Genomic DNA, 23,589 nt, shown 5'->3' on the forward strand with positions numbered 1-23,589 from the left:
CCCCCATTATTTTGTGGCTAATTCCTGCTTGACTCTCGAGACTCAGCTTTGCAGTCACCTCCTCCAGGAGCCCCCCGCCGCCACTACGCTCCATTTTGTCCTTTACCCAATGGCTGCATCATCTGCTCACACGTCAGCCTCCTGCACTGACCCCGAGCTCTAGAGGGCAGGGCCTGACCCACAGGGGGACTCAGAGAGTGTCCGCTGGCCTCGCCTGCTCGTCACAGGAAGCCCAGAGCTCCGGGGAGACCACTGCGACCCAGGCCTCCCCGGTGTGGGTGCACGATGGCTGCCTCACCCCAGCGTCCCAGCCCTGCCTGCACCTGCCCACCTTGAGGTCGTAGAATATGATGTCGCCGAGCACCAGATACACCTTCACGTAGTAGAGGGTCTCCTCGTCGAATTCCAGTGGCGAGGCGCAGAGCGAGAGCGCCTTGAGGTAAAAGTGCTCGGCCAGCTCCCCGTGGCCCAGCTGCTGGTGCAGGGCGGCCAGCCGATGGTAGGCCACCCGCTCGTTCAGCCGGTCCCCTGGGGATGCAGGGAGGGGCCACGAGTGAGGGCACGGCTGCTCAGGGTGGGGGGCACAGGCCAGCCAGGAGCAGGCAGGCCGTCACCGTCTCCGAGCTCCAGCCGGCCCCTTCCTGGCCCCAGACTCACTTTCCCATCTGTAAAGGGGACCTGATAAGGCCCACTCCCCTCCTTCCTCGGGGATGCAGCAAAGTCACGGATCACGCTGCCCTGGCTCTGGGCCTGCACGGACCCTCCTGGACGGGGGGCTTTGGCTACTGTTTTGACTGGAGAACCCAAAGTCCTGAGGTCTGTGCACCTGCAGGTGCCAGGGCTCCGGTCAACCTGCAAACACGACTTTTGGCCCCCCGCTGTACAGTCAGCGGGCCCTACCCCGTCCTCAGGGAGTCACCACATGAGGCTGTCTCCAAGATCCTCCCCCTTCCAGGGCTCCCTTGCTGAGCACCTACTGTGTGCCCAGCCCTCTTGGGCTCCCTGTCTCGGGGAAGACATTAGGCACAGAGGGATGCCGGGCATTGAGGGACCTGGGGTTTACCTGCAGGGAGTGGGGGATCTTCCAGGGCCGCCCCAGCTCCTCTGGAAAGGGGACCGGGATTTGGCCAGCTAGCAGGGGCTGCTGGCGGCGAGTGGGGAAGGGACAGCAGGAGGGGACAGCAAGCAGAAAGGCACGGGGTGGGCCCGCCTGGCGCCTTGGCCGGCCTCGTGGTCAGCAAGGTGGGGGGCGGCGGGGGAGCCGCAGAGCTGGCGCTGCTCGTCCAGCCTGCAGCGCTTCCTGAGACCCCGGGCAGGCAGGCGGGGCGGGTGCGCTGCTGCCCATCTCAGCAGCCTGGCCCGCAGGAGCGGCGCCTGCAGCCCGGGAGACCCACAGCCGCGCTCAGACCTCAGAGGCGGAGGCCCTGGGCCCGGGGTGCAGCTTACCTAGGGTGACGCTGAGTGCCAGGGCCGTGTGGGCGAACTCCAGGCCCTCCTGCGGCGCCTCTGTCTCGGCCAGCAGCGCTGCCAGCTTGTTGCAGAGCCGCAGCTCGGCCTCCTGGCTCCCCGTGTTCACGGCCAGGGGCAGCGCCCGGTCCTGCGAGCACAGGTGGCCGGGTCAGGCCTCCACCCGCAGCAGCCAGCCAGGCCCGGTACCCTCCTCAGAGCCCCCACTAACCCACTGGAGCTTTACACAGCTCTGCTCGCCCCCCAGGAAAGGCCAGCTCAGAGTGGTGTGACACCCCCAGCGTCACTGGGCCATGAGCAAGCTGGGTGTGAGCCTTGCCCATTGAGCTACACCACACACACTCAGACCAGCCCCGACCCTCCTGGGTGATGGGCGCCTGACCAGGAAAGTCCAACACCCCTCTAGGCTCTAAATACGCCACGTTCATCTGTCCCCTTGGGCTGAGCCACACGCACGAGCTGGGCAGACGGACGGGGAGAAGCTGCCCTCCCTGGCAGGCACGTGCAGACCTGGGTCCTGGTCCGGGTCCTACCCCTGATGTGCTGTGTGTCCTTAGGCACACCCCTGTGCCTCTCTGAGCCTGTTTCTTCATCTGTAAAATGCGGCCAGTCCTCGCATCCCAGGGTTGTTTGGCTCACGGGGATGCGTGTCCTGCGATGGTCCTTCTTTGCTCTGTCCCTCCCAGGCTGGGGATGGGGCCCAAGATCATCCCTGACCAAACCACTGGGAAACTAAACATGTGCGTGGGGGACGCTGCCTCCAGGAGGGATGCCCCCCGAGGCCCACCCGCCGGGACCCACAGCCGCCGCTCACCCGGTAGAAGGACACGGCTTTCTCCCGCTCCCAGGTCCCGTTGAAGAATATGTCTCCAGCCGCCTCAAAGAGCTGCAGCCCCAGCATGGGGTCCCCCGTGTACAGGGCCGCGTTCTGCGCCACCTGTGGGGATGCAGAAACTCTCATGGGTCCCCCAGTGACCCGGCAGGGCGAGGTGGCCGGGCCTGCTGGGGGAAGCTCACAGCCACCTGCCGGCCGCCCGGGACCCTCTATCACACCGACACGGAGTGAGGGTTCTTTCCTCTCATACACCTCAGTCCCTGTGCATGCGGGGCCCTCGTCACCTGCTGGCATGAGGACAAATCATCTAAGCCCTGTGTCCCAGGAGGAGGCCTTTCCAGCTGAGGCCCCAGGAGCCGGCACGTGTAGGCTGGGGAGGCACTTGGGACGGAGCTCAGAGCCAGCCTCCGAATCCCACCGACCACAGCAACCTCTGCTTGGTTTCACCTGGGGCTCCCAAATCCTGGCTCCTTGGGACCCCCTATTTTCCCTCCCGAGCACTTAGAGACACGCGATTGCATGTCCACTTGTCTCTCCCTCCAGAGGACTGAGGCTGTCGCTCCCCTGCTGCGTCCAGGGCTTCGCACATGCCTGGCACATAGTAGGTGCTCAGAAAAAAACGCCGAGTGACTGAGGGGACCAGCCCTGGTCCGCAGTCCAGCCACACCCAGCGGCTCGCAGCCCAGACCTTGCTGCACTCCCGGGCACCGCTGGGCCTTTGCACCTATGAGTCCTGCTACAGGAATACCCCATATGCCTACCACCGCCCTACAGTTCAAACAGGCTCCGTGACCCCAGGCTGACCGAGTGCACGCCCGGCTCCTTTCTGTGCTGCAGCCCTGGCCCCAGGCAGCATTGCTTATAGAGGAGGCTGCACCTGCAACCAGCTGCCAGCTCCTGATCTGGTTCGTCAACCCCTGCCTGGCCCAGGGGAGGTACACAGCAGGTGCCCAAAAAGGAAAAAAACCCACAAGGCTCTTGGGTCTCTCAATTTGTCACAAATCACGTCGTGTTTGAGAAACTGTCAAAACACGGAGCTTCTGTGATAAATGTGTTTTTTAAGGAGAAATGCTGTGCGCTGCTGAAGCAAGTTCTGTGTGTCAGCTGAGTGGGCACAACATTTGCACATTTATTGAGCACTTGCTGTGTACCAACACAGTCGGGGGCACTGTCCCCGGAGCCTCTGTCCCCAGAGCTCAGTTGCTTATGGAAGATGCTGGAGGTCTGGGGCGGCGGGAGATGGCGCGGGCACCTGGCGCGCGGCAGCTTAGGGATGAGTGGGCGGGCGGGTGAGTGACCGCGTGCACACGCCCGGAGCCCTCGCACCTGGATGTAGAGATCCACCAGCTCGTTCTGCTGGAGGATGTAGTAGATCTTCCCTGCCTGCAGCCAGGCGCGTGCCTCCTTATCCTTCTTATGCAGGTCGATGAATATCCCCAGACTGCGCTTGGTGTATTCCAGCGCGGATTTGTAGGCCCTGGAATTAGACGTGGGCGGTCAGAACAGGTCTCCCAGGCCGGCCGCCCGCGTGGAGTGGACGGGGCTCTCCCCAGGGCCGTCTGGTGACCATGGACCTGAAGCGTCAGGAGCAGGAAAAGAGCCTGCCCTTCCCAGGCTGTTGGGAGATCCGGGATGAACATACAGCAACTCGTCCAGCAAAAATGAAGGAGGCCCTTGGGACGGAAGCAGGCAGCCACAAGGCAGGAGGAGCGTGCTGTTTGTCTGCCTCACTTCCCCAAACACAGGCCCGTGTCACTTCCAGAGGCAGCAGGGATTGTGGCCACTGGGCAGAAATTTAGAGATCGTCCAGGCTACTGGTTATCACACCAAGGGAAAATCGGAACCACCCAGGGGGGCTGTTCAGACACAGATCTCAGGGCTCTGCTCCCAGAGCTGCTGACTCAGGATGTCTGGAGTGAGGCCTGGGGATGGGCATTTCCAACCAGCGCCCTCGCAAGGTGGAGGTTGCTGATCCGGGGTCCCCACTTTGTGGAGCATCGATCTAGGTCGCTGGCCCATTGGCCCTGCTGTGAAACCGAGGCCCGAGGATGAGGGGCGTAGGCCAAGACTGGCACATCTCCTGAGTCCTGGGGAACCTGGCTCCTTCCCTGCCCTCGGGGAGCCCCCATGCTGGAGGGGGTGTTGTGAGACTCTGCCAGCCTGCAGGGTGTGTGGTCCAGCCATTTGTCACCCACTCCCGGGCAGGATGCTCTGGGTGGGTTTCTTCACATGTGGTTCTGAAATCCTGTCCCAGGGAAGCACGTGGGACAGTCAGCTGTCTCCAGTGGATGAGAGTCCTCTGGGCACACGTGGCTGCCGTCCTCACATCTGAGGGGACAGATGAGGACCAGACTACGTCGCCCAGAGCTGGGCCAGCGAGAAGAGACTCAGGGCAGACTGGGGTCAGCTACCAGAAGCCACCACGGCAAGAAGAAGTGTCCAGAAACACATGCTCTGCCTCCCTTGGGGATGAGACCAGGCCTGCTGGCTCAGAGCCCGTCTGACACTAAGGGACGAAATGGCCCTTGAGGAGGGGCTGTCCTAGGATGGTGGTCCAGCATCCTCACCACCCTTCCCGCCCCCAGGACCGGCCCTCACCTCTCGGTACCCAGGGACAGGTAGAGTTGGCTGATGGCCTCCAGGAGCTGCCCCTCCAGCACCTTGTCGGCCACCCTGCGGGCCAGCGAAAGCTGGAACTCGTGGTAGACGACGCACTGGGCCTCACTGGGCATGACTGTGCTGTAAAAGTGACACAGCCGCTGGACGGCGCGCAGCTGGCCTGGGCGGGAGACAAAAGGAAAAGGCCCCCATCATGCATCACAGCAACGTTTGCAGGGTCAAAGTCCCCTGCTGGGTGCCCGCCTCTGTGAGCTGGGGTCATTGCACATGCAGACAGGCTGCTCAAGGTCACACAGCCGGCGAGCATCTCGAGACAGGGCCAGGCCAGGCATGTCACAGGGGCTCGAGGGACAGCACCGACCACTTTTATAACCCTCAGGCTGGGCCGTCCTGGCCGGGCTCTCCCACCGCGCCAGGGTTCTGTTTCTGCTTCACAAAGCTCCTCCCAGCCAAACAGGGGCTGCCCTCACACTGAGAGGACAAGGCAGGGATCAACGACACCCCCCTGTGGCAGAGGGGCAAGCTGAGTTCAAAGCTGGAGCACACGGCGTGCGGTGGAGAAGGGATTCAAATCCAGCTCCGGTATTCCAGAGCCGATGCTCCTTCATGAAGCCGGGCTCCAAGCCCTCAGCCATACTTGCCTCTCCTAAAACCGGAGGGCTGGGAACCGTTGGGAGCTTCCACTATTAAAAATGACCCGGGGATAAACAAGCCAAGAGAAGACTTGAACGACACGGCGAACCAACCAGACCTAACAGACCACAGAACGTGTCCCCAGCAACAGCAGAACACGTGTTCTTCACGTGCCCACGAACATTCTCCAGGACGGACCAGAGGCTGGATCACAAAACTATCCTCTGTAAACATAAAAGGACTGAAATCATGCGAAGCATGTTCTCTAGGTGCAATGGAGTGAAATCAGGAATCAGTAGCAGAAGGAAGTTTGGGAAATTCACAGATCTGTACACATGAACAGCATATTCCTCAATCACCAGTGGGTCAAGGAAGGAAACTAAAAGATGCTGGAGATGAGTGAGCATAAAAGCACAACATACCCCAATTTAGGGGATGCAGAGAAAGCAGTGCTTAGAGGGACTTTATTACTGTAAATGCCTGTGTCAAAAAAAGAATAAAAATTTCAAATCAAAACCTTAAACTTCCCCCTTAAGAAACTAGAAAAAGAAAAGTTAATTAGACCCAAAGCAAGCAAAAGGAAGGAAAAATAAAAGTTCAAGCGGAAATGACAAAATAATAGAGAATAGAAAGATAGAGAAAATCAATGAAACCCAGGGATGGTTCTTTGAAAAGATTAACAAAATAGACAAATCTTTAGCTGGACTGACCAAAAAAAAAAGAAAGAAGATGAAAATCACTAAAACCAGGAATGAAAAAGGGGACATTACTACCGATCTCACAGAAATAAAGGGCATGCTATGAACAACTGCATGCCAACAAATTAGGTAACCAAGATGAAATGGAGAAATCCAAGAAAGACACAAACTACTGAAAGGGGCTTAAAAAGGAGCCAGGCCAAGCACGAAGTGACCCTGGGGTGTCACCCTAGCCCTTAGTCTCCTCACTGTTCAATAAGGGGGAGGAGCAAACAACATGACCCTCGGGGTCCCCCAGCTCTGCCTTCCCAAGTCTGAATCCCCCAGTGCCCGGGTTTGGGGAGGTGGGTCAAAGGAGGTTTCTGATAGGCACACGGGGGGGCCACGTTCCACTGCCAAGGACCACCAGGACCTGCCTGAGGGCACGGGGAAGGTCAGGGACCCAGCTCTTGGTTCCTTCTGGAGGTCCAGAGGGACCCCTCCCAGCCTCAGTGAGTGATCTACATCCCTCAGTAGCTCCCCAGCGCTCTCAGGAAAAACACCAAACCACAGTCTGAGCTCCTGGGCCCCTGCCTAGCTTCCCACCTAGGTTCTCACCACCCCGCCACCTGACCCTCTCACTCCAAACCCTGCACCTCCCTGCGTGGCCCAGCTCACTCACCCCAGGGCCTTTGCACTGGCTGCTCCTTCTGCCAGACCCCCATCCCGTGCTTGGCTTAACCCTCCTCATCCCTCAAGTCCCAGACTAATCAGACTGCCCCGACCTACGAGTTGAGGCCTGGTGCCGCCCATATTTAAGCTGAGCTCCTGCTTCTGTGGCTCTTGTGATCCAGGCATCTGTTTCCCACGCTTGGCCGCCAGCCCCTAGTGAGGACCACTCGGGTCCATTTGCGGGTGGAGCCCCACACAGAGCCTGGAGTATTCACACAAGTAGCTGTTGGATGAAGCAACTGCCCTGCACCCTCTGTGCAGGGGAGAGGCCAGGTGTGCAGGGCTGCTGGGAGATGCCAGCACCAGCTAAAGCACCCAGCATTCAAGGCCCAGGTGGCTCCTCGGCACGGCTGCCCCCGCCTGGCCTGGGCTACGTCCAGGGTCACCACCGCCCATTTGCCGGAGATGGCCAGGATTCCCGGCCTCGGGACTTTCAATGCACAAAGCGGGACGGTCCAGGCAAACCGGGACGAGTCGTTTGCCCCGGTGACATCTGACCCGGCGTGGAACACCCTCAAAGCGTCTGCAAACATCTGCTGGTTTCCAGCAGATGACTCGGCATTGTCAGTGCAAAAACAACCGCTCGCCTCTGAATCGCAAACCCCAGGTGTGTTCTGAACAGAGATGGAAAGAAAACCTGTTCTCTTTCTTTCCAGGAAGCCAGTGTGCCCCACACTTACTTTCCAAATGGTCCGTCTCCACGGCGACCAGAAAGGCCCACTCGTAGTAGCACTTGCCCTGCCGGGTGAGGGCCCTGCGGGTGCACAGGTGACCCAGCCGCAGGAGCACCTGGGTGAAGTCTGGGCCGCACTCTCTGCTGGGCAGCCGCGAGAAGAGCTTCACGGCCTCCAGGAAGTAATGCTGGGCCAGCCTGCAGGCGCCGGTCTGCAGGCACAGGGTCCCGAAGTTGGCCAGGACCACCGCCTTGTTCCGCTGGCGACCCAGGCGCCTGGCAACCCTCAGGGCGCGGTAGTAGCCCTCGGCCGCCTGCTGAGTCCTGCCCATCCTCTTCAGGGCAACAGCTGCCATGTTGGCGATCACGCCCTCCTGGTCCAGGGCGGCCACCGCCGCCTCCAGGACAGACTCCAAGATGTCCAGGGCTGCCGGGACCTGCCTGTGAAGCACGTGCAACCAGGCGAGGGCCACCAGGCGGTCCACGACCGTGCGGCCGCCAATCTGGGCGTCCGTCTCCGCGGCCCGCGTCATGAAGGTAATGGCCCTGCCCTGTCGCCCGTGCTGGCTGTGCAGCCGGGCCAGGCTGGCATAGATGGGGCCGCGCAGCGCCCGCCCCGTGCCCGAGGCCGGGGAGGCCAGGGCCTGCAGGAGGTAGGGGGCGAGCTGGGCGGGGAGGCGGGGGAGCTGGGGGCTGCCCCGCAGGACCAGGGCCGCGCTCCGGAGCGCACTGTCCAGCGAGCCCCGCGCCTGCCGCGAGGCCACCTTGACGCAGCTCAGCGCCAGGTGTGGGAGGCACTTGCGGCTGTAGACGTCCGCCAGCAGCAGGTAGCAGTCTACGGGCCACGAGGCGCCCGGAGCCCCCGAGGTCCCGTGCAGCTGCAGCAGCCTTTCCAGGAAGGGCAGGGCCTCCTCGGGCCGCTTGCTGCGGGCGTGGTGCTCGGCCAGCAGGAAGCAGGCCCGGGCCTCGGCCTGCGGGCTGCGGGCACCGATAGCCCTCCGCAGGCCCAGCTTCAGGAGCCCCGACTCGGCCTCGGAGCCGCCGACGTGGCCGGGCGTCCCCAGGAGCAGGGCCAAGGCCTTGGGCACCACCTGCGCGCACTTCTCCCTGTTCTTCTGCCGTAGGTGGACGGCGGCCAGGCTGGTGTACACGGCCGCCACCAGGACAAGGTCTCCGAAGCGGCCCCCCAGCGCCCCCAGGGCTTCCTCGAAGTACACGCGGGCCTGGGACAGCTTCAGCCGCCGGACACACAGCCGCCCCAGCAGGAAGCAGAGCCTGGCCAGGGCCATGGGCAGCCCAGCCTTCTTGGCCACGCCCCGGGCCTCGGCCAGAAGCCGGGCCAGCTCCTCATCGTCGGTGAAGCCGCCAAACATGCCGCGCAAGCCGGGCGGGGAGAGGTCATACAGGCCCTGGAAGCCGGCCTCGAAGCCGGGCTTGTCCAGGGACTGGAGCAGGGAGCCCAGGGCCTCCGGGTCAGCACGGGCATCCCCGGCGTCCAGGCGGAAGGAGGGCTCCTTGGTGTCCTGCGAGCTCGCACCACTGGACGCCCCGTGGACGCCCGGGGACGTTGGCTCTTTGGCGCAGCCCCGGCAGGACTTGGTGTCTGGCGAGCTCGCACCACTGGACGCCCCGTGGACGCCCGGGGACGTTGGCTCTTTGGCGCAGCCCCGGCAGGACTTGGTGTCTGGCGAGCTCGCACCACTGGACGCCCCGTGGACGCCCGGGGACGTTGGCTCCTTGGCGCAGCCCCGGCAGGACTTGGTGTCAGGCGAGCTCGCACCACTGGACGCCCCGTGGACGCCCGGGGACGTTGGCTCTTTGGCGCAGCCCCGGCAGGACTTGGTGTCTGGCGAGCTCGCACCACTGGACGCCCCGTGGACGCCCGGGGACGTTGGCTCCTTGGCGCAGCCCCGGCAGGACTTGCAACATTCTAGGACGTTCTTCACCTTCTGCAGGGTCTCACGTGGCTCTGGGTGCAGGCAAGGCGGGGGCACCTCTGCAAGCGACCAGAATGCCCACATGGGTTAGAGTGTGACCTGAGTCCAGGCTGGGCCAGGGGCGTCCCTCCCCGAGCCGCAGGGTCCCTGTCACCTCTCCCACAGGGCTGCCCTGAGTGTCTGAGATTTCTGCGGATTGTGGAGCGCGCAGAGCTGGACGCGGTGCGGGGCCGCGACTGCTGGGGGGACACAGAGCAGGTTTTATCGAGCAATGCTCCTTTGCCCTTCCCTCTCAGCCAGGTGAGGAGCCCCCGTGAAATCAATCAGTAGCCAGTCAGACCTGCTGACCAGCATGAGCTCAAAAGCACCCACAGAACTGACAGTGGCCTGTGTGTCCATCTGCCCGGCTCTAGCACGGGGGTCATTATGACAGGAAACACTGGGAAAGGCTCCCAGAGCCCGGGGCTCCCCCTTCATCTTGGCTGGTTTGGGAATCTGAGGCTTACGGTCACTAAAGGGTTAAAAAGGAGTGCCGGAGAGCCTGGGGACAAGGAGGTGCCCACAGCTGCCTGCCAAGGGACTGTTGGCCTTGGATGGACTCAGCGCCCGGAGGCGTGTCCAGCCTGGAGGAGCAAACAAGCTACATTTCCTGTTGCAAAAACATGGGCTTTGAAGGGGAATTTGTTTGGAAGGAAAGAACCAGGATCTAAAGACTCTTCTGTTTCGAGTTCACTTGTAGAAAAATATGTTCAAAACTGTCTCTTAGTCTGTAAAGCCTAGGAATTAAAAAAATTAAATACGGTTGAGCGGCAAATGTGCGACGTGACCATGTACTTGATTAGCTAAGAAACGCCTGCATCCAGCAGAGGCGAGTGGGCTCCCCAGGGCATCTTCCCACGTTATCCCGGCTATCCTGTCCCCGACAGCTGGGATCCTCCCCGAAGAGAAGCCTGCAGAGGGTCTGGGGAGGACGGAGGGCCCTGGAATAGCCCTGGGACCCCGGGGGCTGGCTTCCGGGCCTCTTCAACCACATCCCAAAGTGGTCCGTCTGTGTTTGTGCTTAGATGGATCCCATCCCCAGGGACTCTCAGAGGGTCCTTGGCACCTGTGTCCCCAGGCTCTCGCTGACTCCGACCCCCTACTGTGGGGAGTGGGAGTGTGGAGGGAGAAGCGGGGGAGTCTCCCTGAACCAGTCCCCCACAGGAAGGAGCAGATCCTCAAAGGACTTTTCCAACGTAAGGCTCCAAATTCAGCAACCTCCACACCCCCTTCACCCCTCCAAGCAGGGCACGGGGCAAATTGCAGCTGCTCTAGGTTACCTGAAAGGAACCCAGAACCAGGCGTAAGCTCAGACAATGGCGGGGATGATGGTCCATCTTTGCTGGGGACAGTGCAGGGGGACCAGGCATGGGCTTGGCAATGGAGAGGTCACCCTCCCTACATGAGCACGGTGCAGGGGGGCTGGCACGTTTGTTGGGGACCTGCTGCGGCCCTGGAGGGGAGCCTCACCTCCACCTCACCCGACGTCCCCCCTCCAGCCCTCCTCGACGGAGGAGTAAGGTCCGTGGCCAGCACCCATCCAAGCCCAGCTCCGCCCCCCCTGTCCGGCATCACCGCACGGCCCAGCCCCGGGACCGGAGGGACCCCAGGCCGCGTGGGAAGAACGTACCATGTTCTTCCTGTTGCTGCATCTCAGCTTCTTCTGTGTCTGAAAAGGGAGCGAAGGAAAGCATCACGGTCCGGCCAGCATCCTCTGTGTCCAGGGCCAAGCCGGGGGGCGGGGGGGGCGCGCGGCGCACCAGAATCCCAACGTCCCTGACACCAGCTCCCAGAGGGGAAACGGGCTGGGCCGGGGGGTGGGGTGGGGCACTGGCCGAGAAGCCACATCTTCCAGGATGTGTCCCTGCCCTAGGCCTCCCCTGCAGGACTCCTTCCTCCCTGAGAGGCTGCTGGCATCTGCAGCTCCCGCTCTGGGAACGGGGGACGCACTCCCCCCTGATCCCGTCAGCTCTCCCAGGGGCAGGGCGGCAGATCTGGGATTGAACCCCCTCCTCTCCCACTGCCAGCGCTCCCCTGCGCCTCAGTTCCCACCTCCTGAAAATGGGCTGGCGCTAATTGCCCACTGCGTTGCCATAGAAACCAAAGGAGAAAAAGAGCTGTAAAAACACGTGGGAAGTGGGAAGTGCTGTCAACTACAGAGCATCCGGCAGAGAGGATCCCACAGCACCCCGCAAACGAGGGTCCCGATCGTGTGCCAGGCTGGCTTAAGCCTGATATGCCAAGGTCAAATTTAAGTATGCCTGTTTAGGAAGAAAAACTGATTTGTGGGATCTCGAAAGTTTAAATCTAATATTGGCAGGAAAAGCCTTATAACACGTGTCAGCAAGCAGGCAGAAAAGATGTGTGTGTACGTATGCACATATGTGTGGATGTGTGTACATAGGTACACGTATGTGTACATGTGTGTATGTATGTATTCATACAAGTGTATGCATATGTATATGTACATTGTGGATGTGTGGATTTGTGGGTATATGTGTACGTGTATGGCTCTGAGTGTGTCTGTTTGTATTCATCTGAGTGTGTGTGCATGTGTGTACATATATCTGTGTGGGTGTGTACACATGCGAGCATTTATCTCCATCCAGAGGGACGAAGGAATGAGCTGTAACGTTATGTCTCCATGACCCGTGGGAGTTGGGGGTAAGTTTGCTCCAGCACCGTCCCCTCTGCTGCATTTCCTTTCATTGTGGCTGCTGACACGCTTCCTTCATCTACGATTTGCACTGCAGCCCGGGGCCAGCACTCTGGCCCTGCCCCAGTGCAGCAGGGGGCCTTAGGCTGGCACCTGGAGTTAGCGGAGAAAAGGCTTCGCTGAGGCCCATCCTCGGGCAGCTGGGAGGCTCGGGCCCGCTTTCCTGCATCTCCCGGGCCCTTACCCTGGCTCCTCTGTGTCTGGCCCGTCATGTCCCCACCTCCCGGGAAGGCAGTGACAGCATCTGTCTGATCACCTTTAAGAGCCCAGGGGCTGGCATTCATTACTGCGGCATGACGGAGGAAGCAGAACATTCCCAAAGGGAAGCGGGGTGGGTGCCGCTGTGAACAGTGGGTGAAGCCAGATCCATCCAGAGCTCTGCTGAATGGACAGTCCAAACTCACAGAGCCCGGTGCCGACCGAATAGGGCTGATGGGGTCTCAGCCACGGGAAGGCTCTGCACCCTTCGTGGTCTTTCCAGAAGTCTGCCCCGAGAAAACTGTCCTAAATCATGGGCTGAAGGGTGCAACCAGCGGCGGGTCCTGAGAGGGGCCGCAGTCATCCCGAGGGGCGTGGGAAGAGCACCCGCCAACACCCCGCACACCTACCCAAGCTGTACACAGTGCAGACGTCCGTGCTGGACGTCCTCCTGAGTAGCTGCCTGGCATCCTCCTCAGAAAAGCGTCCTTCGCTGCTGAAGAAAGACCTTTCCTCTTCATTGAGAAAAATCACATTTTCCAAGCTGGAAAAAATAAAGTGCATTTAGATTGCACATTTCCAAAGACCAGCCAGCGTGCGTGTTGGTCGTGTACACGATTTCACACAAAGACCCTTTTCCACTCCCTCACTTGACAGATGGTCCCTGCATACCTATCCTGTGCCCAGCGGTGAAGACACCAAGATAAAAACAAAACAGATCCTGCCCTTAAGGTTGCTTTGTCTGGCCAGAGGCAGACGCCCAGGAGTGGGAAATGCTGCGACAGATGCAGCTGGTCACAGCATCCTGGGAAGGGGAGCTCCTGGGCAGCCTTCAAAGCCCCACCTTAAAAGCCCCTTCCCCTGCAAGGCCGGCCATGACAGCTGCAGGCAGACTCGATCCCTCCACACTGTAAGCTCCACACAGAGCCTCACACAACACGAGCTCAGGGTATGCGTGTGCTCCGAAAAGTCAGGGAGAGGAAAACAGGAAGGAACAGAGGAAGGGAAGGAGACAGGGAGGGGGAGGCAACTTCTGCTTACAGGGCTAAATTACCAGCAAAATATGAAACTTTCACACGTACTTCAGAACTTAGGGGGACCTCTTCTGAGAAGTTAAAGAAAACCTTAGGGTATTGCAGGACATTGGATAAAATAGGCCTGTATTTCTCAAAAGTGTCGGTGTCCTAAAGGACAAAGAGAATAAGGAACTGTCTCAGATCAAGGAAATGAGACTAAAGAGACAGACAGGTGCTAACATGGGGTCTGGAAGTTTCTTTGGCTATAGAGGGAATTACCGGAAAAACTGGTAAAATCTAAGGTCTGCAGATAATAGGATTCTATCAATGTTAATTTCCTGATTTTGACAGTTGTGCTGTGGTCATGCAAATGATGTCCTGATTTCAGGAAACACATATTGCATTATTTAGGGGTAAAGGGACATTGTGTTTGCAACTGACTCCCAATGAATTTAGAAAAAAAAAAAAAGAGGAGAAAGTAAACGTCATAACATGTCAACATTTGGGCAACCTGGGTGAAGGACATACAGGAACTTTATGCCCTTTTTGCATCTTTTCCCTAAGTCTGAAATTATGTCAAAATAAAGTTAAAAGAAATGAATAGCTACCAGAATGTTCATTAAACAAAAGATAAAAGACTCAGATCTGGAATAGGAAAGATGTTCAGTAAACATTTGTTGAGTGAATGAGGGAAGTCGTTAGGGCTTCTCCAGCTGTAAACAGGACCAATGGCACTGGGCCCTGTCACGCTTCTGGGTTAAGGGAGGGCAAAACAGACTGGCTCATTCCCACAGCAATTGCAGCTCAGCCCGTTAGCAAGCTCAGGACATGTTTAAGTCCCATGGAGCCCAGACATCTGTTGAGCAGTTGAGGTCTCCCCAGAGATGATGACCAAGGGTGCCCAAAGAGTGTTCCACAGAACAACAGCTGATAGTGTTGTCTGGAGGTCAAGTGTGAAAAACGCATTTCAACAGGAGAAAGAAAAGTTTCAGACTCTGGGTGCCTTCCTTGTGCTGGGAATCCCTGTGGACCACCAACCAGGGCGTGTGGAAAGCACATGCTCACTGATGAAGTTTGAGATGGAGCCCTGGGGGGGACACACTTCGGGAAACTTGGGTCTAGCTGCTGCTCTGGGCATCCGAGCCCAGCCCAGCTTCAAACAGCTTCTGATGAACAGGAGGCCATGGAGCAGACAGACACTTGAATTAGGAAACAGAGTGACTGGTGGGACATGTCATGAAGCCAAAGTGGCCTCTGAGACTTGGTTTGGGAGGCGTTGGTCTGGGAGGCGTTGGTCTGTCTGAGGTGCCAGACAAGAATGAGACGGGATGTATGTCAGGGCTAGTGGGGCCCCAAGGACGAGCATCTCACAATGCATCCGAAGGGCAGATGCTGACCCAGTGAAGGGTCCTTTCTCTACACTGACTCCTGGGCTGAGGTCTTAACAACAAAAAGTCAAGAGCACAGCTGTGCCGGCTGACCACTCTCTCAAGACCCCCCTGCTGCTGCCCAGGGCCAGGCAGTGGGGACTTGGAGGTGACCAGACAGTCCTGGCTCAGAATTCCCTGGATGGGGGTGGGGAGGTCACACGGGGAGTAGAGCGCAGCCAGGAAGGGTGCACCCAGGGATGAGCCATTGGAGGTGAGACTGGGGGCCATCGAGAGCCCCCAGGAAAACAGGATGGTCGGGGTGGAGGGGACATCTCACGTAGAGGGAGGCGCGTAACGCAGAGTCGTTCTAGAAGGGGTGAGCCAACCCGCACGCTGGCCTCAGGGTGACACAGTGGTGAGTGATGGCCTTTGAAACTGGGGGTGACCAGGGCCTGGGTTGCAAGAGGCCTTGAAAGACAGGCCCAGAGCTTCGAAGGGCTTTATGAAGGGGAATGGCAGGGTGTACTGGCTTGAATAACGTCCCCCCCAAATCCATGTCCCCCTGGACCCTCAGAAGATAACCTTATTTGGAAATAATAGGATCTTTTCAAATGTGACCAAGTCAAGGATCCTGGTATGAGGAGATGATCCTGGGTTATCCGGATGGTCCCTAAATCCAACGACTGGTGTCCTTACAAGAGACAGACGAGAGGACACAGACAGGGAGGAAGCCACGTGAAGACAGAGGCAGAGGTTGGGGTGATGCGGCCACAAGGACCGCCTGAAGCCACAGGAGCTGGAAGAGGCGGGAAGTCCCCTCCCATGGAGCCCCCAGAGGGAGCTCGGCCCTGGCCACACCGTGATTTGGACGTCTGGCCTCCAGTCTGTTGTTTTAAGCCCCCAGTTTGTGGTGCTGTCCCCGCAGCCCCAGGACACCCGTGCACGTGGACACCTTTGTATTTCAGGGACCAACCCTGGCAGCACTTGGAGGCAGGGCAGGAGGGGTCCAGACAGGAAGCTGAAGCCATGTCCTGGGGACAGTGGGATGGCCCTGGGCTAGGCCCAGCCCTGGGGACGGAGGTGGGAGTGACGACCAGGAAGAGGGGCTAGGGAGGGGCAGGAGGTGCCGTCCAAGACACTGCGGATCTGTCACCTGGGAAGCAGGTGGAAGGGGTAGGCTTCCCACGGGGGCAGGGGTTGGAGTCAGAAGAGGGTGAGGAGGCCTCAGCCACTCACTCAGACGCTTGGCCCCGCACACTGATGAGGCTCGTCTGCACAAAGGCGATCTGGCCGGAGGCCACGTGCCGGCCCAGGCACCAGGGCAGGCCAGGCACCTGGGCGCCCAGTATCTCGATGTGGTCACCGCTTCGGAAGGTCATCTCTTCGGGCCCTGAGCCCTGGCAGTCCGCCACGGCCGAGGCCAGGCCCACAGCTGCAGGAAGGAGGCCACACAGTCAGTGCCGGGGGGGATAGGGACGGGCGGCCCTCAGCCACAGGGGTGGTGTCCCCGGCCAGGGAACATGCCGTCCTGCTGAGGGACTGATTTAGCACCTGGCCAGGGTGCGGGGCTGCCGCACACGAGGGGCTGGACATCCATGCGGTACCTGAAGCGGGGGCCTCTTTATCCGCACGCTGAGGATAAGAAACTGAGGCCTGGGGATGTCGATTAACTTGGCCCAGGGCTGTCGGCCTCCAAGGCCAGGGCCCACCCAGGGCAAATCCAGCTGTAAATGTCCTCCCATGGGGCCTCATGTCCACTTAACAGGTCCACAGGCCATCCAGACACCAAGCAGCCTGGGGCAGAGCCAATGCACTGGACCAGGGACCCAGGCCGTCTTTTCTAAACAAGACCCCTGCCTCTCGTTCCCCGATTTGTGCACGTGGCGAATTCATGCGGGGCCCTGCCCACCCCACCTCCACCGTCTGAGGGCCCTCCGAGGTGTCTGACCCAGTGCCAGAAAGAGAGCAGAAGTTGCCGAAGTGCTGGTCAAATAGGGTGTGAAAGTTACTCTCTAGAGGCGGGGTGACCAGGGAGCCCGGCCTGGCCTCCCCGCGTGCTGTGTGAGTTTGGACCAGCCAGTGGCCCTCTCTGAGCCTCTGTTATTGCCTCAGGAACTGGAGGGGGTTCTAGCTACCTGTTCTGCCTTGGGGAGGATTCAGGGTGGGCGCAGAAGCTTCGGGAATGCTGGTGCCTGCCCTTCCTCACCCACCTCTTCCCCAGGGGAGGAGGGCCAGTGGAAATACTTACCCATTGGCTGGATGTCCTGCGTCACAGGTCCACCCATGGAGTCGTTGATGGGGTCCCAGGGGACCCTAAGAGCCCACCTGGAGTGGGATGAGAGAGGATTTTAGGTTTAAGGCAGATTGAAACTGTGTGTAGGCTGGACAGGTCAACAGCCCCCAGGGACCCGAGAGAAATCCACCACCTGCCCCCACTGCACGTGTGCACGCACACACACGCATACACCCAGGTGTGCGGCCTTCAGCTCCAGCCATGCTCCACGCCCCCCAGCCCAGGTGCCTCCTGCCCTCCCTCAGGCTGGCATCCTCAGGGAGCTCCCTCCATCACCCCAGGAGAGAAACTCAGCCACAGACTGTCATTTCATAGACACTGAACATGAGGAGATGCAGGTTCTCTCTTTGCTTTGGCTTCCAGGAAGCTCAAGCCAAGTTTATGCCCCACGTTCAGCACATGAGCATGAGCTTGCATGTTACCTGTCCCTGCCTTCCCCAGGCTGTCCCTGCCTTGGTTCTTATCTGCACAGATCCCTGCGTGCTCCCTTACTATGAGCACAGGCTATGTAGCTCCCGCAAAAGCGTTCCAGAACAAGCTAGAACAGGAAGCCAGAGCCCCATGTTGTACACTCCTAGGCCATCTCATCCCAGGACAGCCCTGCCGGGAGGTGTCGTTGTCCTGTTGTGCAGGTGGCAGCCCTGAGGCCCAGAGAGCTGGACTGGCTTGCTGAAGCCACACACTGAAAATAGCAGAAGGGGTCATGGCCAGGTCTGCCTCGGGCTCACACCGGTCCCCGTCTACCCGCCTTGGCCCACGGTTGGACCCAGGCCTGGGGGAGTCTCCGGGAGGCCGGACAACACGCTGGACCCACAGGAAGCAGAGAAACAAAGGTCGGTACCTACTGATGGAACGGAATCAAAGGCTCCACGGCTGTCCCCTCCTCTGAGGACGTGTTGTGGCTGGGGTCCAAAGAGTCCACTGCCAGGGCCGCCTCTGCCCGGGGAAACCCCGAAGCCTGCCTGAGGGGCTGGAGGCCAGTCATCACTTTCACATGGTGGTCAGGACACAGCACAAAGAAAGGCCCTTCAAAGCGGCAGAGGGTGGTCATTCAGGCGTCTGGACACAGGGGCAGCTGTAGTTTGCAGGTGGGACTACCTGTTCTCCACCAGGAATACCTGCAGGGGTTCCCCCACCCCAGTTTCTGCATCCACAGAAAGACACTGGAGGCCCCAGGGGCCCAAACCTGGAGGCTGGACCTGGGCTGGAGTCCCCACTCCGCCAGGACTTGCCCGGGAGCCTGGCTCAGCCTCAGCCTCTCTGGGCCTCAGTTTCCCTATCTGGGCTATGAGGGGCTCGACATGTGATCCCAAGGGCCCTTCCTGCTTGGACCGCCACCAGCGAGTCCGGACGCAGCGGCCTCCTCTTGTGTCCGCTCTGTGGCTGGGGAAGGACAGGCAGCTAATGCCCTGTTTGCTGCAGCCTCAGAGCCCAACTGTGAGGCCACCGAGGTACTTGGAGCAATAGCTCGGTCAGGAACTTGGGCTTAGGGGGGCGCTGGCCAAACCCCTTTTCTGTTATTTCTTGGGGTGCTCTTCCTTGCCCCAAGCGCCCTCAGTCTCCGGCACCTCCAGAGCCCTCAGGCTGCCCACGGCCCCGGGGCGTCCCCAGCCCGGCGAGGAGCTGCCCAAGGTCACCATCGCCTGCACAGCGCTCACCTTCCTGGAAAAGGAGGCTCTCGTGCGTCAGCTTCAAGGCCTCCTCATCCACGTGGACTTGGATGGCCGTCTCCTGGTCTTCGTCAGGCTCGAGCAGCCAGAAGGTCTGGTCCACAAGCAGGTTTTCCAGGCAGTGATGAGTGAAGCCTGGAGCAGACAGCCCTGGTTACCAGTGGGCTCCAGGCCGGCGGCTGGGTGTTGGCCGAGCCCTGCGCCAACCAAGCCCAGGGAGACGGACCACCCGGCCCTTGGGGACTCATGGTACTGTCCACTACCTGGGCAGGCCACAGGTCAGACCATCTGGGTTGCGAGAGGACCAGCTGCGATGGTGGACAGTCATCTGCCTCCCTGTGCCCTGGGAAGGTTGGACGGGGTCTAGTTCTTCTAGGACCCTTGGTCTCATCTGCTACGAGATGGGACGGGAGTGTTCAAGGAGATCACGTACACTGCAGGCGTGGGCACAGCCCTGCTCCAGGGGCACAAGAAACTGTCACTCTGAGCCTAATTTCTCACTTCCTCAGCTCTGAGACTGGGAGTGGGGCAGCAAGTTTCCCCAGGAGAGGCACTTAGACGGCCAAAGTCTCCCTTAGAACAGGGAATGTTTCAGAAAGAAAGTACTTGGGTTGAGGTTGAAACAGGGTTTCCTGGTCTGTGCTCGGCCAGTGAGAGATCAGCTGCCCTGGGGGCGAGTCACGCTCAGACCCCTGTGCATCTGCGACTCCGCCCGTCACAACCTCACTGAGAACAGGTGACGTCCGGAGAGGCCATCGTGAACTAACTTAGTCTAAAGCCCCGACTGGTAACACAAAATGCTTGGTGTGTGACAAGCGTCCCCATAACTGGGTCTGCGAGAGTCACCGCCTTACCGAGAGCATGGTAGGTGGAAAACTTCCAGATTTCTTCAAAAGTCTTAAACGTCACCACAATCCGATCCTGGTCACTGTGGATGGACAGCAGCCTGGCTGATAGCTCCTTATGGGGAAGAAACAGAAATGAGAAACAGTCCCAGTGGCTTTGGGGCGTCTGCCCATCAGGAGGATGGAGCCACGCAGTAGAAACATTTTGCAGAAGTGACCCTGGTGGGACTTCCCTGGTGGGGGCCAGTGGGTAAGATTCCACGTTCCCAATGCAGGGGCATGGGTTCGATCCCTGGTCAGGGAACTAGATCTCACATGCATGCCGCAGCTAAGAGTCTGCATGCTGCAACTAAAGATCCTGCAAGCTGCAACGAAGATCCCGCGTGCCGCAACTAACACCCAGCACATATTAATTGATTAATTAATTTTTTTTTTAAAGTGACCCTGATAGGGACAGCAAGCACAGAGCTGATTCCTTTACAACCAAGCTGCTCCTCTCCTGCTTCTCAAGCCAGCTGTGGCTCCCCAGGGCTGTACCAAGTCCCACTCCTTCCCGGAGCTCACAGCCTCCATGCCCTGGACCTGCACCCTCTGTGGCAGGTCCATCATCCCCTCTCCTGACATCCATCCCATGAACACTCCTGGTGGCGCTGGGGCATTAAAAGTGACACCAGCTGACGCTGACCAAGGGGGAGAGGGTACTATTATCATCTCCGTCTGCATTAAGAAATAAGGTCCCGGTTCCTTTCCAAGGTCTGACCCTGGGACAGCTGGGATTCAGCCCAGAGCCAGCACGCACCCAGGACTGGCATCACAGGGGCAGCCCCACTGCAGAGCACCATGTTGGGTGCACCATGCCTGCCGTTCGCAGGTCCTCACGGCAGCTCCGTGGCATAATAAAGCTAAGCAGCCCCCGTATGTGGCTGAGGAAGCTGCGTTCACAGAGGCTAAGGGACCTCAGCCAAGGTCAGGCCAGGCTGAGCGCAAGGTCAGGTTGTGGCCTCTCAACCCTAAGCCATGGGGAGGTCACCCAGCTCAGCCTCCTTCCCCACCAACCTCCTGACAGACCATCCATCTGTGCGAGGCCAGTCACCAACAGATCAAGCAAAGAATAAAATCAACTCACAGCAGTCCTTTTTGCTCCCTATGAAGAGACTCAAAATCCTAGCAGGGTGGGGTGTCCATGGAGAAAGGGACCGGGGCATTCAGAAAGTGGTGGCCCACGTATGTCTGGGGCTGTGTGATCATTGTTCCTGGAGCCAGACAGCCAGGAGAGCAGATGGGGGGCAAGTCACCCCAGTGGTGGCACCGTCAGGTAAGGTCTGGACGTCATGGACGGGCCTCCTCCCAGGTCCACTGCCCCCTCCTCCTCGACCCCACTCACAAGTGTGGGTCCCCTGAACCTTCGCCCGCCCAGGCGCCCCGAGGAGCCAGACTCACCCCGAGAGCACGGGCCACCTCCCAGCTGTCATTCTCCAGAAGACGGAGCCGGCCCCGCAGGACCTGCTGCAGGCTGGGGTCGGGCAATCCGCTTTTCCTCTGCACAGCCAGCAGCTGCAAAGTCAGGTCTGGAAGCAGAAAGATGAAGGTGGGCAGTTTCCCTGGCCCAGGCCAGTTCTGTGGGGTGCTCTCCCCCACCCCCCGAGGGCCCCCGCCCACAAACACGGGGACCCGGATTCACACCCCACGTGCACTACCTGTGAGAACTCTGCAGAGGTGCTTTTCTCCCCTGAGGCCCAGTTTCTTTGGTGGTAAATGAGTTACGTGCTACCCACATCTTACAGAGATGGGAGGAGGTAGACTGTGTCACAGCCCCAGGACAGGCCAGCACAGGGCAGGCATTCAGCAAATGGTCCCAAGTCACCGTGACCTCCAGCCCCGACTGCTTCCATGCCTGGGCTCCAACGGGGCATCCCAACCCCAGCAGACACCCCACGGGCATCCCAGAACTCTTCGTCAACCCCCGCACCCAAAACTGGCTTGTCCTCCTTTCTTTACCGTCTCCAGAAGGACCGCATCCCCAATCCTGCTCAGACCAACGACACCTCCTTCCCTCATACACCACTGGCTGGTCCAGAAGTGAAGCCCACTGACCCACCTGCAAAACCAGGCCGAACCCACCATGCTCACCCCTCACCGGGGCCCCGCCCCTTAGGTCCTCCTGAGCCGTGTCTGAGCCCTGGCCCTCCCTCCAGATGGTTCTCTGGTCCCCTCACAACCAGCTCTGGCTTATGGAGCGCCTTGGCTCTCAGCCCTCCGGGCATTGCTGTTCCCCAGAAATTTCTGCAGCAATGGACATGTTTGCTCTCTGCACTGTCCTGCACAGTGGCCACCAGCCACATAGGGCCCTGAGCTCTTGAAATGTGGACAGTGTAATTGAGGAACTGGATTTTTAATTTTATTTAAGTTAAATTTAAACATAAACGGCCACATGCAGCTACTGTATTAGACAGCACAGCCCCGGTGGTTTTGCATCTCAGGAAGAATAAAATGCGGATCCTTTCCACCTTTCCAGGCACAGCCTGGAGCATCCTACGCTTCACCCGGCCCCGCACAGCCCCACCTCTTCTCTCCCTCCCTTCCAGCCTGTGGCCGCCTCTCTGCTGCCCTGAGACATCGAGGCATCCCCCCGCACAACCCACCCCAGGGCCTTTGCACTCACCGCGTCCTCCACCTGAAGCACCCTCTCCCAGACCAATTCCTGGCCTGGCTGGTGCCCTATGATTGGATCCCAGCTCAAATGTCCCCTGCCCCCCCACACCCCGTCCCGCTGAGAGGCCTCCTGGCCGCAGGGATCCTCAGATCATGGGCTGTTCCAAAACTGGAGAGGGGAGGTGAAGGGGGGAGGATGGGCAGGGGGAGGGGAGAAGAGAGAGGGAGGGGGACAGGACGCGGACAGGGAGGGAGGCTCCTCACACCCTCTGAATAAGGCTTGCACCTGCCTTGGAATTTTCCAGCTAGGGGACCCTCGTGCAAACATCCCCATCCCCTCCTGGGGGGCAGGGCCAGGGCAAAGGAGCACATCTGGGATCTGGAATCAGGCCCCTCCCCCAGCAGGAAGCCAGCCCAGCATTTCCCAACCAGTTCTAAGAAGTGACCCCTCCTACTCCCGTAAGAGGGTGGGGTTGAATTGTCAATCCCATAATAATCTGCCGTTGCTCAACAGTCCTGGTCATCCCGAGTGACCACAGGCAGCGCTGCCCACCCGAAGGAAAAGCTGGAGGACGGGCGGCTGTCACGGCAAAGGTGGACAGCCGACAACGCTGGGGTCTCCATGCCCCCCGACAGCTGGGGCTCGGGAGTCGGGTCTCCGGCGTTAGGGGCTCCTTGCTGCCCCCCTCCTCCCATCAGCGCCCTGCGGAAGTCCCGCCGTCCAGTCCCCGGAAGCAGTCCCCCGACGCCTCTCCCGAGGGCCCTTGCCATCCCCCTCCCCCCCCCAGGGTGTCCCTCCTGGGGTTTCACTTCCCCTGCGTGGGGCCTCCAGGGCCACGCCCCCCTCTTGTGTGGGCAGATGCAAACACAGAGTCCAGGGGAGGCCTTTGCACGTGCAGGTGAACCCCAGTCTTCTGTCCCCAAGTGAAAAATGCAGAGTCCTGGGCCCTGCCCCAGACTCCCTGCATCAGAACCTGGCAGGACCCAGGCATCCGTGTTTAACAAGCCTCTCCCCCACATTCAGGGGGACCTTAAGGCGGGTCGTCTCCATTAGAGAAGCCTGGGTTAGACGCTCCTGAACCAGAAGCCCACGGGATGGGTGAGGTCGGAGGGAAGCGGGGGACGCCCGGGGATCCCACACGCACGTCCCCAGCCCAGACTTAACCCCGACGCGTGGTGTAGCGCCCAGGACGTCTACCTGTGGGGTAGGAGCCCAT

At 59.8% G+C, this 23,589-nt stretch overlaps 1 protein-coding gene across 1 annotated transcript in view; it reads right to left on the reverse strand.

The window, feature by feature from the left end:
* The window catches only part of SH3TC1 (SH3 domain and tetratricopeptide repeats 1), a 27,055-nt gene extending 3,466 nt beyond the window's left edge, over nucleotides 1-23,589 (reverse strand). Inside the window, exons 1-16 of the mRNA XM_007456899.1 lie at nucleotides 23,571-23,589; nucleotides 21,161-21,288; nucleotides 19,730-19,835; nucleotides 18,864-19,010; nucleotides 18,051-18,231; nucleotides 17,161-17,237; nucleotides 16,149-16,344; nucleotides 12,937-13,070; nucleotides 11,243-11,281; nucleotides 9,564-9,632; nucleotides 7,644-9,239; nucleotides 4,901-5,081; nucleotides 3,629-3,779; nucleotides 2,282-2,404; nucleotides 1,447-1,597; nucleotides 332-528 (exon numbers count right to left, since the gene is read on the reverse strand). Coding sequence (XP_007456961.1) covers nucleotides 332-528; nucleotides 1,447-1,597; nucleotides 2,282-2,404; nucleotides 3,629-3,779; nucleotides 4,901-5,081; nucleotides 7,644-9,239; nucleotides 9,564-9,632; nucleotides 11,243-11,281; nucleotides 12,937-13,070; nucleotides 16,149-16,344; nucleotides 17,161-17,237; nucleotides 18,051-18,231; nucleotides 18,864-19,010; nucleotides 19,730-19,835; nucleotides 21,161-21,288; nucleotides 23,571-23,589 — 3,495 coding nt within the window. The remainder of the gene's footprint in view (nucleotides 1-331; nucleotides 529-1,446; nucleotides 1,598-2,281; nucleotides 2,405-3,628; nucleotides 3,780-4,900; nucleotides 5,082-7,643; nucleotides 9,240-9,563; nucleotides 9,633-11,242; nucleotides 11,282-12,936; nucleotides 13,071-16,148; nucleotides 16,345-17,160; nucleotides 17,238-18,050; nucleotides 18,232-18,863; nucleotides 19,011-19,729; nucleotides 19,836-21,160; nucleotides 21,289-23,570) is intronic.

This window comes from Lipotes vexillifer, unplaced genomic scaffold (genome assembly GCF_000442215.2).
Source record: "Lipotes vexillifer unplaced genomic scaffold, Lipotes_vexillifer_v1.1 scaffold63, whole genome shotgun sequence".
Taxonomy (NCBI): domain Eukaryota; kingdom Metazoa; phylum Chordata; class Mammalia; order Artiodactyla; family Lipotidae; genus Lipotes; species Lipotes vexillifer.